General features: G+C 40.3%; 2 protein-coding genes across 4 annotated transcripts in view; one reads left to right on the forward strand and one right to left on the reverse strand.

The window, feature by feature from the left end:
• Positions 1 to 19,043, forward strand: part of cep72 (centrosomal protein 72) — a 43,670-nt gene that overhangs the window by 22,012 nt on the left and 2,615 nt on the right. The gene's annotated exons all lie outside the window — the stretch shown is intronic.
• LOC108426377 (tubulin polymerization-promoting protein) overlaps positions 1 to 19,043 on the reverse strand; it is a 36,397-nt gene that overhangs the window by 3,115 nt on the left and 14,239 nt on the right. For all 3 annotated transcript variants that reach the window (XM_017695808.2, XM_017695809.2, XM_037534090.1), the window contains exons 2-4: positions 17,575 to 17,658; positions 12,767 to 13,096; positions 629 to 782 (exon numbers count right to left, since the gene is read on the reverse strand). In XM_017695808.2, the coding sequence (XP_017551297.1) occupies positions 629 to 782; positions 12,767 to 13,092 (480 nt within the window). In that variant the 5' untranslated portion in view covers positions 13,093 to 13,096; positions 17,575 to 17,658. The remainder of the gene's footprint in view (positions 1 to 628; positions 783 to 12,766; positions 13,097 to 17,574; positions 17,659 to 19,043) is intronic.

A 19,043-nucleotide genomic window follows, 5' to 3' on the forward strand; every position in this document is an offset into this window, starting at 1 on the left:
CGTTCTGCAAAGTTAAATGGCTAAAGAGTCATTCAGATTCATTCTGATGTGAAATGCTCTGTTTTAGAGAAATTGCTCACAGTGGTGGTGGTAGAAACTAGATGGTCACCTCTAAAAGCTCCTTCAGTGGAAGTTATTACTTGAAATGGTTATGAATTCACTGCCTGATGTCTGAGACATTGAGTTTTGACGGACCTCAAATAAAATTGCATTATTTGTGTTGTAGACATGGCGACACCTGGTTCCTATCAGCACCACTATAAAGAATTCTGAGTCTGTACAATCAGCCGTTTCTTATGAATGATTGATGCAGAAATTTTGATAAAACAGTGGAATTCCCTTTAAATGTTATTTCAGAGCTATAGCCCTTAACTCCTCCAGCTCCCTGAGGTTTATTTTCACTCTCTTCAGCTTGTGACCAGTGGATTCTAACATGTTGGCTTATGGTGTGCGAATTGAGCTTATGAGAGACTTATTAGCTAATAAATCAACTGTTCATATAGTTACAAATATTGGATTATGACTAGAATATTCGGTACTTGCTGACTGACCTAAAACTAACTAGCTCTACTGTTCTCACATGCTGTTAGCCACATTAGCATTTATAGTCTGTTGCCCCAGCCATTACCGTGACTCCAGCTATAATTGGCGATTTCCCTTCTATCATCTTGAACACCTCCTCTGCCGCCTCCTCGCTGGTTTTGTCTTTGAAGCGCTTCCTGGCCAGCTCGGAGAGGGCCTCCTTGAACTGGCAATACGTGATGGTGCGGCTAGATTTATTCCTAGAAAAAGAGAGCAGAGGAAAAGAGCCCACAATTAATCTATCATCATGTACACTGTGCGCTGTAAACAGTGTAAAGCAGGAAAACATGAGATTTGACCTCTCAGTGACGACTGACGTGACGGATAGTTGAGGAAAGGAGTGAAACTATAAAGGCATCCTGCTGAAGTTTGCATGGTTATCCCTGCAGCGTAATAGCCTATGCTAGGTTTCCAAGGAGAACAAAACCCATAATAAACACAGCCATGTGTGATAACACAAACAGGCCGGTTCTGAGGGCTGACCTGCTGCAGGCTGCAGTCCGCAGTCCGAGCAGCCTTTGCTGTTTGAGAAGCGTTGTCTGAGTGGATAAAATCTAAAATCTCTAAATGTCCCTTTCAGCTATGATACGTCCTTATGATGAAATTTCGAATCTTTATCTTACAGGCAGTCAAAACAAGTTATATTTCATAATGAACAGTAATATAGACCAAAGAAAAGTGCTGTTTGGACAGGATTGGTTTTACATGTTTTACCACAAGATATCTGTAATGTTTATGACTGATTCTCACAGAATAAGAAATCTCTGTCCTGCACATTGCATCATCCACCGTCCATCACTGTGTGTAGTTCTGCAGGCCCCTGTCTTGTCGTTCTGCACAGCGTACATAGCTTTGTCACATATTGGACTGCATAGCATTCTGCACTGCATAGGGCACTGTTCCGCACTCTTAAAGTATAACAGTCGACAGGGAAAGTGACTAACACTGACTCATTTGTGCAGTGATAGTTCAACTTCAGTTGTGATTTTGTAGTTAGGAACAGTGAAAACAACAGTTTTGTAAGGCATTGTGCAGAATCTCTTCACAGGTACAAATGTACCATAGGTTGTCGACAGGAATAAGTCTCATTTCACTCGTTTCATTTTAGCTTGTCTTTTTTTTTTTTTTTTTTTATCCCCTCTATTTTTATTTACCTCGATAGCTACCTTCCTCACCTCTCACTCATTGGCCAAACACCTCAAACTCAGCCTCACAGCTGTTCAGGGGTAGGCGATAGACCGTCTTTTGGTTAGCTGCTGAGAAAAGGTCCTCCTTGGACCGGTACTATTAGCGGGTGGATTCTCAGGCTTGTGAAATTTGGTTCTGCATTATGTTAATCAGTCTTCTTGCATACCGTGTATTCTTTATACAATTACATGCACCAACCCGTAACGTCTGTACTGTGACAGTTCAAGACAAGTACACATACTGTTACCTCCCTGCTGTGTGCTGTTCGGCACTTTGTACCAGTCTACACTGCACTGCATGGTCTTCAGCACTGTGTACTGCTCTGCACTGTGTACTGCTCTGCACTGTGTACTGCATTGCTCTGCACTGTGTGCTGCATTGCTCTGCACTGTGTGCCGTTCAACACTTTGTACTATTTTGCACTGTGTTGCGTACAGCTCTGCACTGCACCGCATACCATACCATTCGGCAATTTGCATCAATCTGTACTGCACTGCGTACTGTTCTGCACTTTTTACCATTCTACACAGCACTGCATAGCGTATTGCACTGCACACCAATTCACACTTTGTACAGTTCTGCACTGCATGCCATTCAGCACCTTGTTCCACACCGCACAACACCTTTGTACTGTTCTGTGCTACATACCATTCCAGGCTTTATATAGTTCCACACTGCATGTTGTTCAGTACTTTGTACTGCACTGCACTTCGAACCGTTCTGCACTGTATACCTTTGTACCGTTCTGCGCTGTGTACCATTCCGCACGGCATGCCATTCAGCACTTTCTACCGTTCTGCACTGCATACTTTCTGCACTGCACAACATACCGTTGTACCATTCTGTGCTATATACACTTTAGTTTCCCACTGCATGCCGTTCAGCACTTTGTACTGCATTGTGTACTGATCCGCACTGCATACCTCTGTAGCGCTCTGCGCTGTGTACCATTCCACACTTTGTACAGTTCCGCACTGCATACCATTCAGCACTTTGTGCTACACTGCACTGCGTACCGTTCTGCACTGCACAGCATACTTTGTACTATTCTGCCCTGCATACCATTCTGCTTTGCTAAAGGACTTAGCAGGGGACGGTCATACCATTATACCGTTATATCAAGCATATAGGGCTGCACCAGACTTCTCACATAGGTCTAATCAGCAAATTCAGATGCTTTTGATCAGCATTCCGTCAAGTTTCTGTTTGGTTTTCATTCAGAATTTCTTTTTAGGAACCCTAAAAATATTCTGAAGGTTTTATTCTTTATTACTTGGACCTTTTTAAAAGCATCACTGCATGACACATCTGAGTAGTCCTCTTTACCAGGGTAGAGCCTAGAGCAGATACCTTTTAGAATGAGACACTGTACCAGCAGGTACAGGGTTCTAGCCACTTTACTCCAAACACTTCTGGATGTTTATGGTGTTTCCTCAAATGTGTTCATCCCCCCGAAAGGGCCACTGCACCACGTCTCACTTCCATGGCAAAAAGTGCATAGTAACACAAATACAAACAGCCATTGCCGTGGTGATGAATCACCTAAACAAATGTCCATAAAGCTTGCGGTCTCCCTGAGTAACCCAGGCTGTCATAGCAACAGGCTTGGGTAAACACGCCCCCTTTGGGTTTATTATTAATTTGAGCTGTTGGATGAGCGGGTGGTTTTGTTTGGGTGATCCTTCAGCGCTCCATTCCTCTCAGCCTGCTCCACACTGCATAATGTCACAGAGGAAATTCTCCAACTCCCGGCGGACCGAGTATGTACGTGTGTGTGTGTGTGTGTGTGTGTGTGTGTGTGTGGGGGGGGGGGGTGATGATTATGTGTGTGTTTGTGCATGTATGCAAGTCATGTGCTCTGTAATAAATCACACACAGAACAGTATGTGAGTGTCACATAAATGCAGCCTGAAGACAAAAGAAAATCAGCTTGAACTTTTCAACTTTTTGTGTAGAAATGACGGTAATCTTAAAACGATGCCATTTGGCTGCAGTATACATATTAGGCCTATGTCCAGTCACAGTCATGTGCATTGCGAGCTTTGAGCTCACAGAGATCTGGCAGAGAGTTCTGCCATGCATCTCCATGCATGAGATATAATGTGGAAAGAGTGCAGTTCTGATAATGCGGTTGCTATCTTAGGGGCATAGCCGAGGGTATCACCTGCACTATCAAAATGGGCAGAATTTTTTTAAGATAATTTGATTTGTTTTCTGTGAGTTGCTGTCACTGTATTATGGCCAAATCATTATGCTCTCTTCCAGCCTCTGCCTAATTTTTTCAGCCATCCAATCACTGCTCAGCAACCGTTGCCATCTGCCAATGCCTCAAACGTTCGGTTCGTTACCAGCGTCTAGCATGCCCTAGTTAGCTTAAGGACACCATGGTCCTCGATAAATTTGGAGGTGTTTTATGAGATTCAATGTGGAAACAGCGACGTGACTGCACAATCAGCACTGACTGGTTCTCAGCTGACCTCAGAACAGCTGTCGTTTGGCTGTAGATTTAACTGCCCACTCTGTTTATCTCTGTAGGAGATGCTGTACTACCCAGAGTAACTTTGACTTCTTGAGACATACAGCTATTGGCCTTGATAAAAACTGTTAATACATTAAAAAAATGTTTTAAATGTTGCTAGTAGAAATGGAAGCATCGACTGGCTATGTATCAGGCGCTGGTTTTCAGCCCAGATACGAGAGCAGCGATTGACTGATATTTCTTTCTTTGCCGATCCTGAGAGCTGATCAGTGGCGTAAAACATATGAGCTGTATTTCGGCAGAGGCTCCAGAACGTAACCTCTGCACCATTTAATGTGGAATGGGAAAATTCCATTGAGAAGCTGGTGAATAGGAAGCCACCTTCAGCCTCGTCATATCTGTTTAACAAATGAAAAAAAATTTCCCTGTAGTATATTACATATTTGGCTCCTGTTATGCTAGAAACTCACCAAGTGAACATGCAGAGCTGTATTTAATGCGCTTTGTCATCAGAGCTTTGAAGATTTGTTTCTGTTAGCATCTGAGCGCTAATATTAGCTTATGCTACACCAGGTTGTGCCATTTGTGTAAGCTCCAGTTATTTCTATGGTTACGCTAACCTGAGGCAACAGAATTTAACCACTGTACCATTTAAGGTGGAATGGGAAAATTCAAACTAGAAGCTGGCAAAAAGGAAGCTGACTTCACCTGTTGAAAGAGTTGAAGGCCTGAAAAAGGATTAAAAGGGAACAGCTGCTCTGTAGGCAACACACTTACTTTTGCTGTTTCACAGAATCAGTAGGACAGCATTGTTTTGTCCTGTTTCATAATGTTTGTGGTTGGCTTTGGAGTAGCAACTGTAGTGAGAGCTTGCAAACCCACATCCTAGCTAACTAATGTTAGTTACATTACTTTGTGCTGTTAATCGCTCTAAAATGATCTGGGCTGGACGAAGTACACAAACCATGTACTTGAGTTAAAGTAGAGATACTCAAGGTAAAATATTACTCCAGTAAAAGTAGAAGTTCCTCCCTTTAGACCTCCACTTGAGTAAAAGTACAAAAGTATTTGCCTTCAAATGTACTTAAGTATCAAAAGTAAAAGATTAATTATGACTCTGATGTCCTGTTATCATTTTTGTAACAAGATTCGCTTTGTGAACTCATTTCAGGTGAAAGTCCTCCAGCGTCTCTTGGTAAACCAGTCTTTTAATAGAACGTCATTAATTAGTGACACTGACGTCTATTATAATGATCATAAGCACAAAACACTGAAGGTAAACAGTTTCCATCAGGGAGAACCGAGTGTCTCTGAAATCACTTTAAAAACAAGCAAAGTTTCAGTTTAAGATTTATTTACAACTTAGTTCCAAGTTTAAGTTGAATAAACTGGCTTTAAACTCAGCATCACAGATGAGCTCCTTTACTATGTTGATCTGTAGGCCTCTGTTCATAAACATAAACCAGCCCAAACTCATTTACTATAAAATGAAATGGTGTTTGTAGAAATTCAGAAAAAAGCCGCATCAGTCACGACTGCATATGTGGACATATTTCTATATTGTGCTCTATTTACACAAAGTTAGGTTAGTTCATCATTTATGTTGAACAGACTCCCAAAATTTTACGCTGCTGCACTGATGTTGAACCGTGTGCTGCACTGGGTCGGTATGACCAACAGGTCAAAACAAGCTCGAAACGAAGTGACCGCAATGCCCCAATTGGTCTTCTTGCATCGAGCTTCTTTCGTTTTGACATGTTTACATTTTTATACACACACAAACCAAAAGGAACGACAGATTTCGCAAAATGTAGTGCAGTAAAAAGATATTTGATACGTATTGAGAAATCTAGTGGAGTGAAAGTAAAAAGTCGCCCAAAATGTAAATACTTCAGTACAGATACACGAAAAAACTACCTAGGTACAGTAACTAATTACATTTACTTCGTTACTGTACACCACAGAAAATTATATCTTGGAATTTATCCATACAATGTTTACAAAGGGTTTATGGCTGTGAAGAAAAAAAAAAACAGACCTGTTGTGGCTCCACAGCAGAACTAGATTTGTAGGTAAAAATAAAAGAATCCTCCTTTACAGTAAAATAAAGCTCTGCTGATCGTTCAACACAGTTTAACAATAAATGGTCTTAAACACTGGAATTAATGTAGCCTGTTTATGTTAATTCACTCTTTAACCCTGAAGATTGGCACACAGACTGCTGGTCACCATAGCAATTACAACAATCTCGCCTAGCTGGTAGCTAACAAAAAGAGAAAGAGTTAAGATATACATCAAGCATTTGGAGACAAATGGACTTATTTACATTCATAAGCTTTCAGCTGGTTGAAAAAGTCCCTAAAAAGTCACAAAGCTAAAATCAGTTTCTTGTTCAAATTCTCCCGTTCCACCTTAAATGATGCAGCAGTTACATTTTGGCACGTTTGGCACCATTTAAGGTGGAATGGGAAAATTTGAACAAGAAGCTGGTGAATGAGAAGCGTCTTCAGCTTCTTAAACAGTTGAACATTGAGACATTTTACAAGAAACTGCAACTTTTGCGAAAACGTTTCCTGACTGAGATGCGAGAAAAGCTACAGCTGAGCTAAAACTTAAAGCAGAGCAAAGCGAGTCTGTGTTTTCATTTATATTTTTATTCTATACTAGCACATCAGCACATACTGAGACAGACATACAGCTAAGATGTTAAAATGGATATAAAATGTGGCTCCCAAGCTGGTTTGATTTTTGTTGAAAGGACACAATGGCTCTGGGTTGCCGACTCCTGTATTAGGTGATGTGGGTCACTTTCTGCAGAACTGGCATTTTGATTCTAATTACTGCCCTAATCACAGTGTTATTATTTACTATGTGTTGTGAGCATCCTGACCAATCACAGTTCCAGATGAGTTTCTGTTGGTACGTGGATGAATCAAGGTCATCATAGTCAAACAAAAATCTGTTACTTTGTTCAAAATTAGCGTTGTTTCACAATCACAGTGTCATTATTTTGTCTGTTTGTCTGTTTTGGGTAATCCGAGTGCTCATATTATGCAGCCCTATTTTGGGTAATCCGAGTGCTGACCACTACAGAGGAGTGCTATAGGCGGTAAATCCTGTGTTCCTTTGTCTGCCTAACAGTGATGGAAATGCAGGTCCTGATAATCATTTTAAGACAAAAGAGCATTGCATGTTGTGAAATGGTTTCTTAAAAATCTTTAATGTGCCTTTATTCTTAACTACATACCTAAGAAAATAGTTCAGATAAACTATTATTTTTCAAAGAAATTCAAGAATTCTCTGTTTCTATACCTGATTTTAAATATTTTTTCAGCCTTACGTCAGTCTCACATTTATCTTAGACTGTACAAATTGATAAGATAAGCCCATAAAATTTTACCTTCTAGTAAGTTTCTAGTAATCTTACCCCGTTTAGCTGAATGTCTGAGTCAGGCATGTTTCGGTCACATTTTAAATAAAAGCAGACCATAGCAGACCCTTGATCACATCATGCTGTCACATCTGACGTTGTCCACTTTGATTTTAAGGCCGCATACATAAAAGAATGGCCAACATGGACACTAGAGTGATGATGTTGGTCAGCTATGTCAGCCACAGCGGCAAACTGTAGACCAGCTTTTACTGAAGCATGAATGACTGTATAATGATTCAAATTCCAGCAGCGTCTGATGGTCAGAACACGCGTATAACATAAAAGAATTTTTATGAAGCTCACTATGCTTGTGGTTTTCTTTGGATTTTTCTACACAGGCTTATCTTTAACCATGTCCCATCAATGGGTGAGCTGCATGGTTTTGTTTGATTGCAGATGAGCAACCACAATATGCAGTAGTATAACTGCAGGAAGACATTGTGCTGCTCTAGTGGGAGTCTCTGTGTGCACTCAGTCTGACAGCATTGTCTTCAGAGGCGGTGGCTCTGCAATCAGCATTAAAGTGAGTCTCTGCTGGTGATGACATTTAATCTCCATCAGTGCTGCTGTATATCTCCAGCCCTGATTAAAAGACGATCTGCCTCTTTGTTTCTGGGGCCCTTCATCGCTTTCGCCTGGAGAGGAAGACCCAGTTTAGTCTCGCTCCCCTCCCCCTCTTCCACTGCGCACACGCGCACACACACTCACACACACACACATATGTATGTGTGTATATATGTATCATGTGTATATATAAACGTGTGTGTGTTTGTGTAAGTATCTGTATGTAACGTGCCCCATTTGTTGTGTCCCAACAGCTGTATGTATCTATGTATGCATACTTTATATAATAACTTTTACAGGAGAAGGAAAAAACATATCTTACTTTTAATGTAAGTCAGTGGAACCAGAATTATTTCCAAGGCATTTTAGGCCATTTATTTTTGTCCATTCATCATGAAATTTACACACAATGTAAAGGGTAAAAACAGGTATTTTCAAATTATGTCAAAAACTGAAAAACGTGAGATAAAAATGGAGATACAAGGTTTTGTTCCAACAACAGCGATATATAAAATTTTTTGTTGCTGATGTGCAAAAACCTTGTACCGGTTTTAAAATTAAATGAAAACAATTAAATTAATTAACAAAATTAATAAACAAAATTAAAATGTCCACTTCCATTTTGCCTTATGCTAAAATTTCTTCATGAATGGAGTAATAGAAATGATCAAATTCGCCTGTGTAAAATATCTTTACATTAACTTAATCAAAAGTCTTCTCTAAAGTTACTGTTTTGGAGATTTTTGCTCCAACAGCAACGATATGCAAGGATCTACTTACATGTAGTAAAAATTCTTCTCCTCATCCTCATCTTACTCTCAGGAAACGTGGTGTTTTATCAAGCACATTACAAAGTTAGGCCCATTCTTTTCCTGTAAGTTAGTCCTGTTTTTGTCACACCCCCACACCTGCCAACAGCACACACACTTGCATTGCCAAGTCTAACTTTCTGTTGCAGTCACACATCAAAACGCTCTTCAGCAAAAAAAACAGCTTCACCACTAAAACAAAAGCACCAAAGCAGCACTTATTAAACAGCCATGTGCTGAAAGACAGTTTGTCGTTAAACATATCAGTGATGAAAGAGATCAGCTCCCACGTTCTTCCTGCATATTGTATGAGAATTAGAGCTGTAGGTAGACAGAGTGTCTGTGCTAGCTTGCTTTTTGCCCACTGTGTCCCGACGCTGTCGAGCAGAATAATCTTTATTCTGGGGGTTCAGTCAGGGCGAAGCAAATCTCCTGAACAGAGCACTGCTCAAAATCACCCAGGCCACATCCTGGTGCACGTAAACTAACCAACCACCAGAGTATTTTTAAATGCTTCGTAGATGCAAGTCCTCTTCGCTGTGAAAACTGCACCTTGGTTTTCACTGCTAAGGTCACATTAATAAAAATCTGGCCTAGTTTAGACGCTATTGAGTCACTCTGGCCTGCAGACATCAGGATTATTCAGAATGAGCCATCATGACCTGTAGCTTCCAGCATTGTCACTGGAAGCTGAATCAGACATCACAAGGATCCACAATCCTCCCCTGATGAAATACTAATATTGTGTTAAAATTTTATTACAGTGTAATTCAATGCATTATTTCGCATCAGCATAAAAATGTCAAGCTTTTGCTCGTTCATGTAGGTAAAGATAATTATTGTCGACTGGGCTTACAGTTGCTTCAGGATACACTGCTTCATGATTTTAATGAAGTGATTTGGACTTCTTTATTGTAATAATGTGGGTCACAATTAAAAAAGTAGTCTTTTATTTAAGAATAAAGGGTCATTTGTGAAGGACCCCTGCTCAGTAACTGCTGGTGATCCAGGGATTCTCAAAATCCCTATAATACATTGTCAAAATCCCTATAATAAAAGAAGAGATTAGCACTAGTAGAGTAGCACTGTTTGAGCTGGATTAGCTTTCCCAGAGGGGCTTGTGTAATGTAATGTGCAGGAATTCATTGGCTGATTTGGACAGGATAACGTATCTGTGTAATTTTCCAAATTCCCACAGAGAGACAAGAATGAACAGTCATAACTCATGTTCACATCAGTGTTGGCCCACAGGACACACTGAATAACAGTAACAACATACGCGTGTGTATATTAGCAGGTTCAGACTACTAAAACTACACACACTGCAGATTCATACTGGATCAAAATCACTCCACAATTAATTCCATCAGACTGTAAAACTACACACGCTGCAGATTCATACTGGATCAAAATCACTCCACAATTATTACCGTCAGACTGTAAAACTACACACGCTGCAGATTCATACTGGATTAAAATCACTCCACAATTATTACCGTCAGACTGTAAAACTACACATTGCAGATTCATACTGGATTAAAATCACTCCACAATTATTACCGTCAGACTGTAAAACTACACACACTGCAGATTCATACTGGATTAAAATCACTCCACAATTATTACCGTCTGACTGTAAAACTACACATTGCAGATTCATACTGGATTAAAATCACTCCACAATTATTACCGTCAGACTGTAAAACTACACACACTGCAGATTCATACTGGATTAAAATCACTCCACAATTATTACAGTCAGACTGTAAAACTACACACACTGCAGATTCATACTGGATTAAAATCACTCCACAATTATTACCGTCAGACTGTAAAACTCCACACGCTGCAGATTCATACTGGATCAAAATCACTCCACAATTAATTCCATCAGACTGTAAAACTACACACACTGCAGATTCATACTGGATTAAAATCACTCCACAATTATTACCGTCAGACTGTGAAACTACAAACTGCAGATTCATACTGGATTAAAATCACTCCACAATTATTACCGTCAGACTGTAAAACTACACACTGCAGATTCATACTGGATTAAAATCACTCCACAATTATTACTGTCAGACTGTAAAACTCCACACACTGCAGATTCATACTGGATTAAAATCACTCCACAATTATTACAGTCAGACTGTAAAACTACACACACTGCAGATTCATACTGGATTAAAATCACTCCACAATTATTACCGTCAGACTGTAAAACTCCACACGCTGCAGATTCATACTGGATCAAAATCACTCCACAATTAATTCCATCAGACTGTAAAACTACACACGCTGCAGATTCATACTGGATTAAAATCACTCCACAATTATTACCGTCTGACTGTAAAACTACACACACTGCAGATTCATACTGGATTAAAATCACTCCACAATTATTACCGTCAGACTGTAAAACTACACACACTGCAGATTCATACTGGATTAAAATCTCTCCACAATTATTACCGTCAGACTGTAAAACTACACACACTGCAGTTTCATACTGGATTAAAATCACTCCACAATTATTACCGTCAGACTGTAAAACTACACACGCTGCAGATTCATACTGGATTAAAATCACTCCACAATTATTACCGTCAGACTGTAAAACTACACACTGCAGATTCATACTGGATTAAAATCGCTCCACAATTATTACAGTCAGACTGTAAAACTACACACTGCAGATTCATACTGGATTAAAATCGCTCCACAATTATTACCGTCAGACTGTAAAACTACACACTGCAGATTCATACTGGATTAAAATCTCTCCACAATTATTACCGTCAGACTGTAAAACTACACACACTGCAGATTCATACTGGATTAAAATCACTCCACAATTATTACCGTCTGACTGTAAAACTACACATTGCAGATTCATACTGGATTAAAATCACTCCACAATTATTACTGTCAGACTGTAAAACTACACACGCTGCAGATTCATACTGGATTAAAATCACTCCACAATTATTACCGTCTGACTGTAAAACTACACACTGCAGATTCATACTGGATTAAAATCACTCCACAATTATTACAGTCAGACTGTAAAAATACACACTGCAGATTCATACTGGATTAAAATCACTCCACAATTATTACAGTCAGACTGTAAAACTACACACACTGCAGATTCATACTGGATTAAAATCACTCCACAATTATTACCGTCAGACTGTAAAACTACACACGCTGCAGATTCATACTGGATTAAAATCACTCCACAATTATTACTGTCAGACTGTAAAACTACACACGCTGCAGATTCATACTGGATTAAAATCACTCCACAATTATTACCGTCTGACTGTAAAACTACACACATTGCAGATTCATACTGGATTAAAATCACTCCACAATTATTACCGTCTGACTGTAAAACTCCACACTGCAGATTCATACTGGATTAAAATCACTCCACAATTATTACCGTCTGACTGTAAAACTCCACACTGCAGATTCATACTGGATTAAAATCACTCCACAATTATTACCGTCTGACTGTAAAACTCCACACTGCAGATTCATACTGGATTAAAATCACTCCACAATTATTACCGTCAGACTGTAAAACTACAAACTGCAGATTCATACTGATCTCATAGTCACTTAAATTATAGGGCCCCTAATAAAGCTACAGCAATAGACCCTTAGTAAGACTCCATATTAAAACCAAAGATGGCCTACTTGACTTTGGAGAAGACTATGTCCACGTCCGTGAGAGTGATTGTTTTGCCGTCTATGACACCGCAGTCCTTGCACAGCTTGGACCAGTTCTTGCCATGCAGTTCCTTCCCTGTGGCTCGTGTGTCTCCGTGGATGGCGAAGCGCCGGAAGGCCTCCTCCAGCGCTGTGAGTTCCACCGGTGTTTTGGCTCCTGCGCCTCCGTCACTCGTTCCGTTTGAGTCTGTTGATAGACGCTTGGCACGCTCTTTCGAATGCTCACTTGGAGGCCGCAGGGGCGTGTTGTTTGGGACGGGGTGCTTGGCAGTCTGAACTTTAAACTCTTCCATGGTGCTGAGGAGAAAGAGAGCAGATTTCTGCTTTGTAACGAGCCAATAAACTCACAGAAGAAGACGTGATATAAATGTAATATAAAACTCAAACTTCATGCCGTGGCTTTAAAAAAAAAAACAAAACATTGCACCACTTTAACTGACAATTGATGTGAACATACATCATCTAGAAAATAAAGAATGTTTTATTTTCCCTTATTTCGTAAAGCATGTGGTCGGTTTCAGTGTCGCTTCAAAAGTGATTTGTGCATCTTCAGGCTTAAATTGCTTTGGTACCCACTGGTTATTTGCAGTTGACACAATTTCTGAGATGTCGCCCAAATAAGACCAAAACTCCTTCTACTGAAGCTGTATTGTAGACTTGTGTGTAACTTTGACCACAAGCCTTAATTTTAGTTGGAAACAGCCATAAGCCTAATTTGATCCCTGTGGACTGTCCCTGTAAGTGGCGTTGGTAAGAGTTATCAGACCCTCTTATCTGCTATCTGGGAAATAAATGTTGTGGGAATCCGAAGTATGCTGTTCACATGGTCAGCTGAGTCCACATGCAGCACCTTCATGGAATTTGGCACAAAATGCAATTCACTTCATACAACAACAAAACAGATGGCACATAAAATATACTCACATGACATTATGCTAACTAGCTTCCATTGTTTGCATCCCTTTAATCATCTTTTAAGTATGTGGTTTATGGACTCCTATTTTATAATAGCTGAAGACAATAATGGGGATTTCAATCACCTCTGAGCACAGGCACGTTTCACTACTATGAACTGTTTCACGCTAAACACAGATTTGTCGTCTCAGTGACTGAGTTATGTAGACATAAAACTGGTGGAATTCCCCTTTAATATTCACCATTCTAAGGTCTAGCGTAATCATTATTTTTTTCTTGAATGTTAGCTTTACCAGTAATATTTCATAATCAAACCTGGTGGTTGTTTAGTGTAGTGGGTAACACCTCTGCATTCTAGGCTGTAGACTGGGGTTCAGTCCCCCGCCTGGGTAAACTCCCTTACAGTATACCAATAAGAGTCCTTGGGAAAGACTCCTAACACTCCTAACACCTTCGCCTACCTGTGTAAAATGATCAAATTGTAAGTCACTCTGAATAAGAGCCAATGCCGTAAATATAAATGTAAACGTAAACCTATAAGCAACTGCTTTAGGATTAATAACAAGCTTCCCTGCTTGTTATTCGAAAACAATAAAATAGAAGGAAATGGTAAACAGAGCAGCTGTTAAGCTGATGTTAGCTAGCCATTCAGCAAGATGCTCAGATTGGAAAGTGTTTATTTTTAAAAATAGCTAATATGTGCATTTCATTAGGGGAAAAAACCCTAACTAAAGTAAAACGTATGGTATGATTTATTTACACTAACTGGGGACTTTATTAGGTACCTACCTAAATAGCTTGTATTTACATTTATTGCCCTCCGCTCCACTTACTATATATGTGAACTCTGTAGTTTTACAGTTACAGACTGTATCTGTTTATCTGCATATTTTTTAGCATACATATATGTTTGTGTTTTGCTGGTTGATCAGATGCAACGGTGCTGCTGGAGTTTTTAAACACCTTGTAGATGTTAAGTCAGAGACGACAGCTCATCTGCTGCTGCACATTTTGTGCTGGTCACCCTCTAGTCCTTCATCAGTGGTCACAGGACGCTGCCCACTGGATGTTTTTGGTTGCCAGTCCAGCAGTGACACTGAGCTGTTTAAAAACTCCAGCAGCACTGCTGTGTCTGATCCACTCACACCAGCACAACACACTCTAACAATCCACCACCACATCAGTGTCACTGCTGAGAATAACCCACCATCTCAGTAACACCTGCTCTGTGGGGGTCCTGACCACTGAAGAACAGGGTAACAAAGTATCAGAGAAACAGATGGACTACAGTCTGTAACTGTAGAACTACAGAGTGCTCCTTTATGGTTAGTGGAGCTGAATGTAGATACAGGGTAGGTGTACATTAAGTGCTTAGGTGACAGTGGAAGAATGTCCTGTAATGAGAGTAGTTGTCCACCTCTGCTGATCAGTGCTGCTCAGCCTTGTGCCAGTTCTGCAGGGTTTGTTTGTGCTGCGTGTGAACAGGACAGTGGAGATAGCCGGCTGTGGTATGAAGCTGAATGGGCAGATGTGGTGCTCTGGCACTGAGGTGAGGCGTTATTAATAGACCAGTGTGGAATTCAAGCCCAGTCAGCCGAGGTGCTAGCAGGGATCAGATGGATGCTCAAAGCGCCAGACACTCTTCCCTTCTGCTTCATAGAGCACTCTGGTCTACAACCGAGAGAGAATTACCGCTAAAGCTTGTGAACGCCGATAATAATGCATGCAGCAGGTAGGCGCTAACTGGTTACACAAATAAGATTAGTGAAGTACTTCGATCAGGCATAACATTATGACCACCTCCTTGTTTCTACACTCATTGTCCATTTTATCAGCTCCACTTACTATACAGGTGCACTTTGTAGTTCTACAGTTACAGACTGTAGTCCATCTGTTTCTCTGATACTTTGTTACCCCCTTTTACCCTGTTCTTCAGTGGTCAGGACCCCCATTGACCCTCACAGAGCAGGTACTATTTGGGTGGTGGATCATTCTCAGCACTGCAGTAACACTGACATGGTGGTGGTGTGTTAGTGTATGTTGTGCTGGTCTGAGTGGATCAGACACAGCAGTGCTGCCAGAGTTTTTAAACACCTCAGTGTCACTGCTGGACTGAGAATAGTCCACCAACCAAAAATATCCAGCCAAGAGTGTCCTGTGACCACTGATGAAGGACTAGAGGATGACCAACACAAACTGACAAGGTAGGAGTGTTTTAATAGAGTGGACAGTGAGTGGACTGCCTGTGATGACAATTGTGAATGCTACTTGAACTTCAAAAGAAATATGTACCCCTTAGAGACAGTGAAAGTAATCAATTTATAAAGGCATTGCAAGCATTTCAAGAGAGAATTGTGATGCATTTATAAATGATAAGATTTTTACAATCAATGGGGTCCAGAAGCCTGAGACCTCTGGAGAAAATGCTTCTATTTTGTGTTCCTTTTGGATTTAATGTTTTTTATTCCAAATGTTCACCAGAACAATTTTGAGTGAGAAGTAAAATCTTTGAATGTTTACACAAATTTCTGAATGTCTTAGTATTTGGTTGTCTGTCCCCCTTTTTGCTGACAGCCTGTGCTCAACCTGCATAGACTCCAGGTTTGTTTCGATGGAACTGATAAGACAATAAGACTTGTGCGAAGGCCTTAACATGGTCAATTTCTCAAATCTGCTTCAACTTGAATAGTGAGCTAGAAATAGTGCAGAATTTTGATTATTCTTCATTTTAAATGTTAGCCTTTTCAGCATTCTAAAAAATTTGTATTTTAAGTTGAAGTGAAAACAGTACCAGATTTCCAATGTGGTCTCAGACTTTTGGTCTTCCCTGTAGGCTCTCGCTAACACACGTTCAAAGCCACATACTGGTAACAGTGAGTGTGTTTACATGTGCTTAATAATCCGATAACTGCAGCAATTCAGATTTTATCTGTAATCCGATCAATGCGTTTACATGCACTTGTGTAATCAGATAATGCAGAAACTTCAGGTCTACATGAGTCAGAAAGTAATCAGATTTCTGCTTTACAACCAGCCAATAAACTCACAGAAGACATGATGTAAACGTAACGTAAAACTCAAACTTCATGCTGCATTTTTTTTCTTAAAACATCAAGTTACTTTACCTGAAAATATGAGCATACATCATATAGGAGTTGAAGAATATTTAAATCCTTCATTTCATCAAGTATGTATTTGGTTTCAGTCCAAAAGTGTGCTGCTCGCTTATTTCCGGTACCGCTGTCTGTTTTCACACATGCTCAGACTGAGAAACCCGAAAGAAATCAGAGTAAGAGTTCACAGCACTGAGAAATCTGATTACTGAGCTGAAATCCAGCCTCTTTATCAGAAGAAATCAGAGTCGGCTGTTTACATGACCATTTGAATAATCAGATAACTGCAATCAGATCAGAAATCTGACTCTGATTGGTTAACTGAGTGCATGTAAACACACTCAATGGTTTATAATGGTTTCCTGGTGAAATCGAATCATGAAGTGCCTCCACCTCTGGTGCATACATGCATATATATAATACTGTTAAATGCCATTGTACAACAGATTTTGGTGCGTTTGTAAAAGAACAAAATATTCATATTCGTCATTCTTAACTTTAATGTGCATTAATGTATTATGTTTTGTGTAATATGTTTGGCCCATGTTCACAGGATACAAAGGGAAGCCAGTGTTTTTCAAATGGTGTAAACAAGTAAAAATAGCACAAAATGGAGCTAAAAGCTCTGAAAGGTGTTCATATATTCACTATGCAGCAGAATAGGTTTCACATATGATACATGCAGGAAAATATTCACTCATGCCTTTATGTGAGGAGGGAGAAGAAGCAACAAAAACGCAGTCTCACCTCGGCCCTCGAGGTCCCCTCCCGCTGTCTGTCCTCACCTCAGCGTGGCTCAGGTCAGCGCGTTCTCTCGTTCTCCCGGCACAACTGAAACCACAGAAATATCCACTCTCAGACTCACTGCATCCAGCACAGCCATCGAGGAATGAAACGTGACGGCCGAGTCGATCAAAGTGCAAAGTGCTGTGCTGTTTGTCTAATTTGTGCTGCCAGTCAAATTTTCACTTTCACATTCACTAAAACCACAACAGTGCTGATTTATGACCGTGCTGCACATGCCACGGCTTGTGGTGCACAAAGCCTTTACAAATAATCCATCATAAATGATATCAGTACAGTTGCACTGGATTTACTGTCAGCATTCACATCTGGCATCTTGTGCAAATCACAGATTTGACCCTTTGTTCATTTAAACCTGTTTTTTGGGTGTAAAAGAAGAGAGTCGAGTGCAATATGAAAGTGAATTGCTGTGCCAGGCTGCTGGTTCATATATAAAACATCCTGTTTAGAACTAAGTGCTTGGTTTTCACTGTATTTCTGTATTTTTATGCAAAAGGCAGAGACCACCCTTCATTTACTTAAATGGCCAGTCAAAACAGCCATTAAGTTGGAAAGAAAAACATTTAACAGCAAATTACACAGAAATCCATCCATCCATTTCCTAAGCCATTTCTCCCTCAGGGTCGCATGGGGGTGCTGGAGAGCCTATCCCACCGGTCATCAGGCAGAAAGCAGGATACACCCTGGACAGGTCGCTAGTCCATTGTAGGGCATACACAGAAATCTTAACAACTAAACATATCGTCTTTCAGTATTTGCGCCTACTCCTTCCCTTTGTTCCAGCTTCCATTCTTTTCAGAAGACTCACTTTCAGTTTCTCAAAGTATCTGCAGAAATCTGCACTTTCTGGAGTAAACACATTCAGCAGTGTTAAGGTCTGGACTCTGGGGTGGTCAGTCCATCGTTCAGCTTCTTTGTTTGATGTGTCCATCTACTTTTCTCAGTGAGGTTCTTCTTGAACAGCTACACATCCTTTCAGACCCATAGCGCTGAGTCGTCTTCTCACAATGGAAGGATGGACAAACACCTGTGGATGTTTTCAGACCTGAAGCAGCTTGATTTTCTCCTCTCTCTCAAAGACGGAAGCTTTAAGTGCTGTTTATCTGACAGGGCAATTTTGGTGTCTACCAGGTCTTCCAGGTGGTTGTTAGGAGATCCAATTTCTCTGTAGCAATAACTCTGTATCCGTTTTTAAGTTTCAATTCATTTTCTCCTTCCTTGAATAATTAGTACTTAATGTTTTGACTGGAGGTTAAATGAAGGGTGGTCTCTGACTTTTGAACTTCCTAACGCAAATATACCCAATTTTGACCTAATGGAAGGCTTTTTAATAGCTGATGAGTCGAACTGACTGTTAGAACAGGGAAAATGTGCAGGAAAGGTCAGCTGTGCCTTGTAACACTAACCACTCA

The sequence above is a fragment of the Pygocentrus nattereri genome, chromosome 24 (assembly GCF_015220715.1).
Source record: "Pygocentrus nattereri isolate fPygNat1 chromosome 24, fPygNat1.pri, whole genome shotgun sequence".
Taxonomy (NCBI): domain Eukaryota; kingdom Metazoa; phylum Chordata; class Actinopteri; order Characiformes; family Serrasalmidae; genus Pygocentrus; species Pygocentrus nattereri.